The following is a 12,245-nucleotide window of genomic DNA, read 5'->3' as shown; positions in this document are numbered from 1 at the left end:
AATGAAAAGTACTTTCAAAGTAATCTTGTGAAGAATCTCAGATTTTTACACTGTGCCAGTTTATTTTAATCGGTGCTATATAATGCGTAGCCTGATTATTACATTAACTCTGTGAGAAGAACACTCAATTACTCCTATGAGAATCATGAGACTTTTCTCATGTACAACTTAGATTTTGGTTTGTGGTTTTTAATTGTACTCAAAATTATGTTTGCAAATAAGATAGTTGAAGACCTAAGAAACTGCTTCAAAAGCAACTATGATAATGTGATGTTGATTATTTTGGTATCTGAGAGTTGCTGGGGGTTTTTGCAGAGAATATAAAGAATTGTGTGACAAATGGAATGTAAACATGAGACTTTTTTAAGTTAATTGCAGTTTACAGCAGTGTGAATCTTTTCTTTTTGCTATTACTTATAAAGACCTTGTTCATTTTATGAAGAAATTATAAATCATTTCAAACAGAAGTACGTGTTAGAGAGGAAATAAATTCCTCAATATTGAAGCACATACTGCTTAGTGAGAGAATTAATGTTCTCAGTTCTTGGACGATAAAGCCTTATTGAGTTGAATCTTTGTTGTATTTAATAATTTGCCATGTCTATAGGGTTTTTAGGTCTGTTAATAGTTTTCTGTTAAAACAAGATCAGCACTATCAAATATCTTATAGCATTGCCAAAGTGATGTTTGGGTCATCTAGTATGACCAAATATGTGTGGTAATTGTTACATTACGTTTGCACAAGCCATTTACATGCTGTTCTTGGAATATTACAGGTTGTTACTCAGAAATCTCTTACCATATACAAATACCACCATCCAAATTAGAAAAAAGTATTTCTTCCTATATTAACCCTCATACTTGCCTTCCCAAATCACTGTTTCTGTAGTCCAAGTCGGATGAAATCCTAAAGGAAAAAAATCAATTATAATTTGATGGACCCATTTCCTCTATGATCTTGTTACTTCGTGCCATCTCTCACTGAGCTCTAGGCCTCTGCCTTTTCAGTTGCACTTTGTATTGTTCTGCAGCTTATTTTCATCTCTTTTTAAATGAGGGCCAATCAGCTCATTGGAATGTACATCTTCTTTTTGCCAAACCATCCTTCCTTCCCTATTCTCAACCTGCCTTCTCTGGTGTTACCTCTGAGTGACCCTCTCCTTTGGCTTTTCCCCAGATGCCAGTTCACACTCCCAAGAGAAACTAACTCTGCCTTTCTTTTCCTGCAATACTAATGTTCTGTCATCTGCTTATCTGAAATACTGCATTTCACTGCCTTTGTTCTTCTATCTGATTAATTATTCTTAGCGCTCACTCACCCATTTTATTTCCTCTTTGTCTTCCTTTTATACATATTCATTGATACTTATTTATCAATGAATGTAAGCAGGCAAGTAATTTGTGTACTATTATTTACACTTCTTGCCACTTTATAAATGTCTTCTCATCCATTATAGTTTTTTTTTGATCCTGACAACTCTAAGAATTAATGAGAACGTTATTTCTCTTATAGGGGGAGAAACTGATTTTTCAGACTTGCCCCACAGCTCAGTTTAGGACTTAGGTCTACCAGCTCTTTCACTGTATCCCATCACCTCTCTCTGGCAGAAGGATTACAATCCATTAAAGATCTTCACTGTGCTAGAAACTGGATGGAAATTAACCAAACCCTTCATTGTACCTTTGCAGATGAGAGTCCCTACACTAAATCCGCCAGCCAGACAAAGCCGCCTGATGGATCATTGGCTGTGAGGAGACAGAGCATTCCAGGTTAGACCTGACTGTTGGATTTTTCAGCTATTTTACTAACTTCTGAATCCTATTATCTGTTGATCCTAAATAATTCCCCCCTGATTACTAAAAATCATGCTATCTCCGAGAGCACAGACTGCATTCTACACATTTGTTCAAACAATAGTTAAAAAATAAAAATAAAAACAGACTTCAGAAAAGCTTGGCAACTTGTGAGAATCCATCTTGTAACCCAACATAACAAAATCCTTTGTGAAAAGACTTGAATTTAAAATCAGCTTTCACTCACTTACTTACTCTCACCTCTGTTTCCAGCGGGATAAACTTGCATGGCAGCATCTATTTATTTCCTGAGATACCCTGCAGAACAAAGGGGTTCAGAATTGCAGTAGCAGATCCTGCATGTGGAATGGAAATGTTCCCCTTTCTTCTCTTCTTCTTCAAACTTAGGTTTTCTTCCACTGGCCAGCTCTTGTAAAATTCGGGGACTTTCTTTCCTTAGGCAGATGTGATTCCGATGGTTATAATACAATGAATGGTGTCGGTGTTTTTCCCAACAAAATATTTGGAGAAATATCTTAAAATGTCTCCACTCCAAAACTTTAATCTCTTGAAGCTTTGAGTTTGCCAATAGCACTAAAGCATCTTTAAGTTTTCAAACCAAGAGGGTAAGAAAATTCAGAATATTATTTGAGTTTGGTCTCAGCTACATGATTTATGAAAAAGCCCCTTATGGAAGTAATGGTGCTTAAGAACAGGGTTAAAAGCACTAACATGTTTAAAGATTTATGAAATAAAATACGATGTTTGTGTAAGTAAAGTGAATACAGCCGAAGCTTGGATATGAAATTTTAGAGCTAGCCATTTCAGCAATTCAAAAGAACCAAATCGATGTCTTCTGAGTTAAAATGAATGGGTTGGCAAATCGGTCTAGTGAAGGGGAATTCTCCATTTGAAGAAAAAGCAAGGTAAGTCCAGTTTATGAACATGAACTTTTTTCATGATTCTTGTTTTTATAAGAATTACATGTAGTTATTTTTACTCTTATTCTGAAAGCTTAGATTTATTCTGAACATACTTGGCTTAGGAACAGAATATGCAGATGTTGTCCATCCTTGTTTGGGTGCTTTGAATATTCTAAAGTAATTTGAATTCTGTAATTAGATGGCATTACTCGGTGCTGAGATTTCTTCTATTTCATCTTACAAAACATCATTCTTAGTGCTGGTCACGTTTAGGAAAACTCTTGCAGTCAGCTTTGGGCTGTGTTCTCTGCTTTCTCCTTGTCAGCAGTAAGCAAGTGCCCGGGGTTTGAAGGTCGAGAATGTCACTTGTCTATCAATGCCTCTTCATTTCTGTATGCTAGCTAGTACTCTGCATCCCTCTGCTAGGAAGGCAAGAAACCCCTCACTTCCTCATGTGAGAATAATCAAGACCCCCTGCCTGCTCATTACTTATGTTTTCCTTTCAAGGGTTCTCTAGTGTTACATACTAAATTAGAGCACATAATAGAACACCAGGCTAAAGTCACGACATTGTTTTTCAACTTACATATTAAGGGAACAAAGAGGCTAACCATAATCCTTAGCTTATAACACACAAGAAATTCTTCATTGTAGAATTTTATGTTTTATTCTTCCATTTATCAGATTTTTAACGTTCCAAAAAAATTTTAATAAACTGCATGGATTGTTTAAATGGCCAGAGAAAACAAATGTCTTCAAGGTCTTCTCAATTATTTAAAACAGCTCAAGGAAAAGACTGTACCCATCAGAGGGCTAAGAAACTACAGTGGTTAATAGTGGATTGTTATTTAATATTTTCTTAAAGGGAAAATGAACACACTTCTTAGGAACTGCTTCTTGACTGATTTACTGACTCTTAAATTTCTGATCTTTACCACCTTACTGAAAAGTACCTAAAAAATGCATGTGCTGACCAAAGTAAAGGCGTGCTCCCAGAACCCTGGCTAAGAAGTCACTTACATCAAAGAAAAATCGAATCCAGAAGTCATGACCAGTTTCCTACCATGCCGCTCTCCATTCCTCCAAAGCCCATGATAGAGGGAGAAATGCAGAGGAAATGGGCCTGTAAATATATGCTCTCTATGGTTTGCTGGAGTTTGGGCTAAAAAACCCTAAACTAGTCTAATAGACAGCATTGAACCACATAGAGCTGGAAGAACCAGATACAGGTGGATGGCTTTTGTCTCATTCTGCTGTGCCTCTCAATCTAACTTGCCCCGCCAAATATTATTACCCCTATGAGAGCATGTATAAGTGGATTTAGAGAGAAGAGTACCAAAGTAAAGAAGGCCTAAAGAAAAGCCTGACCCATCCACCCTTTCCTGATGTACAGAGGTACCTTCCAAACTAGATCAGGGCAATTAAAATGCCCCAGCTATTGAAAAGCAAGCCAACACACAGAGGCTAAAACCTCCAAGGACCACAGCTTTATCTTTATGTCCCTCAAAGCCCTACTCACAGTGATTCAAAATGGCAATTTTCCCTTTCTTGTCCTACTAATGCTTGCTTTGGGAGATGGGGAGGGATCATACAGAAGGAAGAACATAGGTAGCAAGGGTTTCTTAAACTTGTCTATCCAAATGTTACCACAATGTAAGTTGGTCTTTAAAACTTATTTTACAAATGTAGATCCGGTGCTTCCTGAAGCAGATATTTATATAGATATACATAGATTTAAAATAAATGTTAACATGGGCTCCATTATTTCTAGGGTATAATAAACAGTAACTTTTAGCAATTATATACAAACAAGGTTACCTTGAATATTAACAGAAATATAAATTTGTTCTTTGTTCATATAAAATCCAATACCACTATCTAAACTCAGAATTATTGTAGCAATTATTTTATAATAAATCACAAACTTAATGTGTACCTTTTGTTGAATGCCAGTTCCAATCATAAATCTTTTCATCTCCCTCCTTTTCTTTTCCAAAAGAAAGGAAGATGGATTAAACATGTCTTAGGAGAAAAGTACATTTGCTTTGGATAAAGGAAAAATGAATTATTAATGCTATTTGGAAATTTGTCATTTTAATCATGTCTATTATGGCATAAAATGTTAAAAAAAATCTTTTCATCTACCGTAAACTTTTGGAAATTTTTCATTGACAATAGTGAAAAACAATGACATACATTTCTCTGATACAGGAGTTTAAGTTAGAGACTTCATATTCTCTTAAAAGTATTAAGAATGGGGGCTGGGAAGGTGGCTCAGTGGTAGAGCACTTGTCTTGCATGCTCGAGGCCCTGGGTTCGATTCCTCAGCACCACATAAGCAAAAAGAAAAAAGCCAGAAGTGGCGCTGTGGCTCAAGTGGTAGAGCGCTAGCCTTGAGCTGAAGAGCTGAGGGACAGCGCCCAGGCCCAGAGTTCAAGCCCCACGACCGGACCTACCCCCCTCCCCAAAAAAAGTATTAAGAATGGGCTGGGAAGGTGGCTCAGTGGTAGAGCGCTTGCCTTGCATTCATGAGGCCCTGGGTTCGATTCCTCAGCACCACATAGGCAGAAAAAAATAATAAATATCTCAAATGATGAAATATTTATAAAAAAGGTATTAAGAATGCATTTTCAACGTTATTTCTGTCCATTTTTTTCATAGACAAATTGCACATATAAATGTAGTTTGAAGTACTGTATATAAACTTTCTTTTTTTAGGTTTGATCTAATGCTTTTTTGTACATTTTTTATTGTAAAATTTAACAGATTATTAGTAATTTGAAGTTTGATTACTAAAGTATCCAGACATTGGGTTTTACAGATTTTATAATAAATTCTTGTTTTTCCTACTCAGAAATGTGATATTTAATCATGTGTCTCCAGTGTTTTTGTGTTAGAGTCCAATGTCTCTTAAAGTTAACATAGATTGATGTGACTTGCCTCCTCTTTCTGTACAAGGTATCTTTCTTTGCTTATGTTTGCCATGACAAACAATTTGGGGCCACTGACAAATACTGGAAGATAGGAAGTGCTCATAGCTAGTATGTTTTCAAACCTTGCTGTACCAGGAAAATTATCTGTATCCAGACTAAAGTCACAAAAAATGTGTAGGAAAGATTTCCCTTCTTGGAATATTAGAAATGACATTTTCAGTTTGATCATAATAGAGTGAGTTTGAGCTGAGTTTTTCTTGATTGTCATATCTAGACATTTATGGGGGGAAGTAATTTTAAAAAATGAAGCTGACAGTTTGAAATGCCTAGTAACCTAAGCTGTTATAGTCAACCTGTTAGAATACATGCAGGAATCGTCAATATCTATTGGAAAATTAAAACCTGGAAAAACAATTCCATGTCATGACATCACAGAAAACTGGCAACCTTACATTAAAGGAAGAGGATAAGAATTTTGGACATTCTGCCCTCCCTTTATGTTCTGCATTTTCCTGTCACTATTCTATACACAGTCTAATGCTTCACTGAGCTACATTTTCTGTATTAGAGCAGATATCTACTATGAGTTTTATACTAGGATTTTATAGCTATTCCAATATTCAGGCCTATGATGAGAATGTTCCCTGATTTGATAGACAGATTCTACTTCAGCACTCTACTTGAGCCTCTTGGAGCAAGGGGAGGAGGAGGGAATATCCCAGATGGAAAACGAAATATTAGACTTACTACATAGGGTGCTCAAGCTATTAAGTCAAGACATGTCCAGGATCAGGAAGTATCAAACTTCTGCAACAAGTACTTCTGCTTCATAGTCAGACTTGCCTGCATTCCTATAAGGATCCCAATGGGGCAAAATGTGGATCACCATCAGCAAGAAGAAAATCACTGCCAAAAATGTTTGCAGGTGTTACAGCTACAGTGTTTAAGAAAGGAGCTATATTATCTTAGTTCTTTAGCTAGACATTTGTAAGATCATAAAGTCAAGATTATTGGTGGCACAGCAAAAGTATCTACAGTTCTTCCACTCCTCTATTTGAATTTTTTCCTGTGGTGCTTATCACCATCTGAAATTAACTCATAAATACATAGTCATTTTCTTTCCTAGCCCTTAGATAAACTACATGAAGGCAGGTATTGTGTATATCTTGTTCACTAGTTTAGCTCCAGTGCATAGAATAGTGTTTAGCAATTGTTAGGTGTTCAATCAATGCTTGTAGAATGAATGAAAAACAAAGACCATCAGGCAGTTTTCTCTGGAAAGAGTATGTGGGCTTGTGGCCAATAAACTACCTAGACAAAAGCACCACACAGACTCTGTCTACCACATGTTTTCTGACTGTGGTAAATTGCAGTCTATGTTCACAATGACCTTGAGGCTGCACCAAATGTGACATTTCTAAGGAATTTGTCTGCTGCCCAAACTAATGAATGAAATATAGGTCAGTTAGAAACCAAAGACTATTAAAAGCCAGAGATCTCTCCTGTCTCATTTGTTTCTGTTTAAGCAGAAAATAATCTGTAGTCCCCTAACACCTGAAGAGAAAGTTGGAATACATTGAACATAAAAATTGACGATATGAGAGTGATTTTACTCAACCCTTCTGTTCTAGGAAAGGGCCAAAACATGTGTAAAATCTTTCTGAAGTCTATAAGTGGAGCAGTACAAACTAGAGCTTATTACTTTTCTTGGCAAGTGCACAATAAGGGTGTCCTCCAGAGAGCTGATCCAGTTTGCTGGGTGACAGGGGTGGGTACACACTAAGTCCTCTTCAAACAGTTCTGGGTGGAAGGAGAAGCTAGATTTTTGTGTTCCGTGCTATTGCTTTCATTAGTGATTCAGAAATGGGACAGTCTACCACATTTTAACTTCTCTTGTGCTTTAGTATATATGGTTAAAATACAATAAGTTGACATACTCACAGACATGTGACTTTTCAACAGCAGTGTCCTCCAATATTCAAATTAGGGTAAATTGTTTGTAATTACTTAGAACTGTATCTTGATGTTTCCCAAGACCTCAGTGTTACAGGAGTAGTGTCATTTGAGGCATGCAGAAACTCTGATGATAATAAGCACAACTCCTAGTGTCTGAGACATATTTACAAGAAGGCTTGAGCATACATGGCCAAAAGCTACAGGAAGTTTACCCTTCCATAGCTTTTACACTGAAGAAAAATTAATTCTTCCCCTTTTCAGGTTAGAGAGACCTTCAGTTCAGGGATTTTAAATTAAGTGAATTCAGGGGTTGGCGATTTAGCCTAGTGAAAGAGCACTTGATGTCACATGCAAGGCCCTGAGCTCAGTCTTTAATTCTGAAAAAAAAGGCAACTAAAATTAAATTACTTTAGGGAATTAGACTGCGTGAAAGTTGTATTGCTTAATGGACATAGGGAATGTGAATAAATATCTTATAGTTTACTGTAGGCTTGAGGACTGTCAGCCTTAAATGAGTTAAACAGCTTCCAAAATTTCAGTCACTCAATATGCCATGTACATAATTGTATTACATACCTATGCTTGCTCCATTTGTACTATAATTAATATAATTTAGTAGATTTAAATTGGCTTTTTTTCCTTAATTTTCTCTTAATCTTTCATATGTAGGAATTAATGTGCTAACTTTATTTTTCTAATATAAATTTAAAATGTTTTCAACTAAGGTTATGTGTCCCTTCAAATCATCTGTCATCCATTAATATATATCCAGCATGCTTTAGAAAATGCTGACTTGCAATGTGATTCTTCTCAGAAGAAATGACTTTGAGAATCCCAGCACTATGCACTTTATTAGTACATCAATAAGTAGTTGTTGATTTATGATGCAGAAACAGGCCATTTAAAGTGGGAGTGGAAGGCATTCTGCTAAAAAACAAAAAATGGAAAGAAGTACCTAAAGAAAAAGAAGACACTGAATATTATCACAGATCTTAGGGAATGATCATAAGTCTAAACCAATATGGAGGAGGAGAAACAGAGAAAAGATGGGAAGAGGAGAGTTATAGGTATTTATGAAAATAGCTATTTCTACTCACTGCATGCCTCATCACAAATACTAAACTCACAATTGTTAGGCATAACATTTCAATTCTTCCTTACAACAACTCCAGGAAATATACATGTTTTAATTTCCCTTTTGCAGATGAGCAGATTGAAGTGCTGAGAGCTAAAGGCATTTATTTGTAAGATCACAAGGCGAGGAAATTAGTTGCACTTGGATCAGTATGAACTGTTCATCAGTCTTGAGCACTGAGTGAAGGAGAAAATGGTAGGGAGACTTTGAACTGAGAATGAGATGTTGAGACCTTGACTTTTAGAGACCAATGGAGCTTCTTCCCAGTAGTATCCCGAAAGTGTGAGATACGGTAGCCTCTGGCTTCCAAGGCACGTTAATACTTCTCAGTCCGCAGTGACTGGTGCCTAGGACCAGCGGTGGACAGATGAATATTGGGTTTGGGTCCTAGAACTCACTCATACCATTTTTTCTGTGGCTGGCTGACAGGTAAGAGGAAGTAGGAAATAAAACACAGTGCTTCAGGCTGTCCTCTAATTTATTCTACACATTTGTGATTTTCAGAACTTGCAATTCAAGGAAAAAAAAAATAAAATGGTACAAGAAGTCCTCTGAATACTTGTTCTGAAACTAGTATCACTTTAACTGTATACTATATATTTCCTTCTTAAAACTGTGGAACAATGCAAAACCTTAAGATTATACTACATACATGAAATGAATCCCTCTGTGCTGTGTTGGAGCATTTAACTTTGTAAAGAGCTTTCTAAAATCAGCCCATGTGTATCTCCCATTATGAGTGTGAGTTCACGGAATACTATGTAAGCATGTATGTACAAACTTACATATCTATTTATATTTAAATACTTACATATATAAAATCAATGATTCTTGCATATTTATAAAACTAGTGTGCTACATGTCAAACAGATGCTGTGGAGATTTCTTTTTCAAGTCTTGAGTGGAAGGACTTGTAGTAGTTGGTAGCTCTCTTGATTCTCTTTAGGAATTTGACTATAGATGGTGCTTTCATGCTTTGTCTGTGTACTGTAAGCCGCTATACATTCATCTCCCACTTTTCACTAGTAAATTCTTCACCATGTTGTTCATTTATTCCTCTAGCCAATTCTTTTCTTGCTCCCTAACTATCTAATAACTAAAACTTATTTCTTCCCACTTTGTGATTCTGTGTGTTCATCAGAATCACTGACCCTACAGTCACTCAACGTGCAGCTCTCCAGCACCCACTGAGAGATGGGTACTGTCCTAGAAGCTAGGAATATAGATGTTTAACCGGGACTGTGAACCTCTTATTTCTAGAATTGGCATGCTAGTGGACAAGTCAGACACTCAATTAAATTCTATCATAAAAATGTCCAGTATAATGTCAGGTTATGCCAAGGACAATATATGGACTTTAGCATATGAGTTGAGAATAGTCGAAAAAGAAAGGTAGGGACCATGTGTTTGAAAAGAAAGCCGAGACTCCTGTAGGAGTCTTAAGAATGAGGCTAAAATGAGATATGTATCATAATCTGGAGAAAGATGGTTCTAGGTAAAGAGAACACCAAGCAAGGTCAGAACAAGAGCTTGGCTTTTGGAGAGAGATTCATAATGGCCAGGAAGAGAGAAGCAAAGGTGAGAATGGTAAGAGATGAAATTTTAAGAAAGAGATGGGGTTCCTGTACAGTTTGTGGATTACAATAAGACCTTGGAGTTCATTGTAAGTATTATAGGAAGTCACTGCAGGCATGAACACTTATGGTTTTGTTTTAACCATCTTTCGATACTATATGGAAAATAGATTTTAAAGGGGCAGGAGACCACTTATCAGGTATTATCACATTTCAGACAGGAAATGGTGATGTTCTAGATCAGTTGGAGTGGAAATAGTAAATGGTTATCAAACTCTTAAAGTATATGTATTAAGAAATGGGGTTACCACAGTATAACCTGTTTTCAGTGTATTTGATTCCAGTGCCCTGCATCTTGTATATACAATTTTCTAATTTGGGGAGGGGAAGGGAAATAACAAAATGCTGAAATAAGGATACAGGTTGACCCATTGTAACAATGAGATGTACAAGATACTATGTTGAAAAAGAACTTTACAACTTTGGGGGTGGGGGGGGGGTTGGGGAAGTAGGGAGGGAAGGGATGGTAGGGGAAAAACAAAGGAGGGGATAACAATGCTCAATAGGAAATGTACAATGTACTCATTACCTTACTCATGTAACTGTAACCCCTCTGTACAATATTTTTACAAGAAACACTCACATATATATATATATAGTGTGTGTATGTATATATATATATATATATGAAATAAGGTTAGAGGTAGAAGTAAATAAGAGAAAGAAATGAGAGAAAGAAATAACCCAAAGAATTTATGGACATATTAGATGTGGGAAGAGAAAAGAAAGGAGCTGAGGTGATTATGAAGGTTTCTATTCTTAACATCCAGGTAAACAATGGTGTCATTTATGGAAGTAGAAAACAATGGACAATGAATGAAATGGTCAGTGGAGGACAAGAGTTGGGAGCTCAGAGGAGAGATGGGTTGAAGATAGAAATTCTAGAGCCATGAACCCAAAGATGCTTTTGCAGCTTGGGAATAGTAAAATTGTCTAGATAGTACAGGCAGACTAGGACATGGTCCAAGCTCTGAGCTTCCCTCAGAAGTCAGGGAAGACTCAGCCAAAGACATGGAGAAACAGAGCATGAGGTAGGTAGACAGCCAGAAGAATATGGTACCCTGGAATCCCATTTAAGAGCTATGTGTCACTTAAGACAGAAAAACAGAGTCAAATATTCATGCATCCACCCATCTCTATTTACTTTTCCATCTATCTATCTATCTATCTATATCTATCTATCTATCTATCTATCTATCTATCTATCTATCTATCTATCTATCTATCTATCTATCTATCTATCTATCTACCTACCTACCTCCCAACCTACCTATAAATCTGTCTGTCCATCTGTCTACCCACCCAGTGCACATAGGAAAGGAGACAATAGGTTTCTGTGCTGATGGGGAGTGGGAGAGTGCTGAAGGAAGGAGAGGAAATTAAAGCAAAGACAAAGCCTTTGAAGAAGCTAGAGGGAGGTCTTCCACGCCAGCCAGTGTCTGCAGGAAGATAAGCAGAAAGGTAGCAAAGCTCCTGCTGAGGAGACATGGGAGTCTCTTCTAATTGCTCACATTCTTGGTAGAAGAAGAGGTGAACTCACTCACGGAGAGTATGAGGGAGGAGGGATGTCTCCCCCTACCCCAGACAAGGGGAGGTATCTTTTCAAAGACAGCAAAAGTAGATTACCTACGACCGTGTCCCAGGATTACCCTGCAGTGAAGTTCATCCTCAACTAAATATAACACTCTTCTCTCTCACAATCCCTGTCTCCTCCAATCAAAAAGGGATAAAGCAGACTCAGCCTTCTAATGTTGACACCCCCTGTCATCCTCACATTTCATGTTCCATTCCCATTGGGAATGGTCGCACTACTCCTTACCACAAGCATTTATTTTTATGAATCCCAAATATTTTTCAGATGTTATTAAAG

The 12,245-nt window shown here is 37.0% G+C and overlaps 1 protein-coding gene across 15 annotated transcripts in view; it reads left to right on the top strand.

Moving 5' to 3' along the window:
- The window catches only part of Grip1 (glutamate receptor interacting protein 1), a 620,737-nt gene that overhangs the window by 451,082 nt on the left and 157,410 nt on the right, over positions 1 to 12,245 (top strand). For 13 of the 15 annotated variants that reach the window (XM_069988240.1, XM_069988213.1, XM_069988286.1 and 10 more), the window contains one exon: positions 1,690 to 1,770. The exons of the other annotated variants lie outside the window; for them this stretch is intronic. In XM_069988240.1, the coding sequence (XP_069844341.1) occupies positions 1,690 to 1,770 (81 nt within the window). The remainder of the gene's footprint in view (positions 1 to 1,689; positions 1,771 to 12,245) is intronic. 15 annotated transcript variants of the gene reach the window in all.

This window comes from Dipodomys merriami, unplaced genomic scaffold (assembly GCF_024711535.1).
Source record: "Dipodomys merriami isolate MVZ:Mamm:240054 unplaced genomic scaffold, mDipMer1.0.p SCAF_10, whole genome shotgun sequence".
Taxonomy (NCBI): Eukaryota; Metazoa; Chordata; class Mammalia; order Rodentia; family Heteromyidae; genus Dipodomys; species Dipodomys merriami.
The sequence above is the reverse complement of the archived record's forward strand: the minus strand, read 5'-3'. Positions and strand labels throughout refer to the sequence as shown.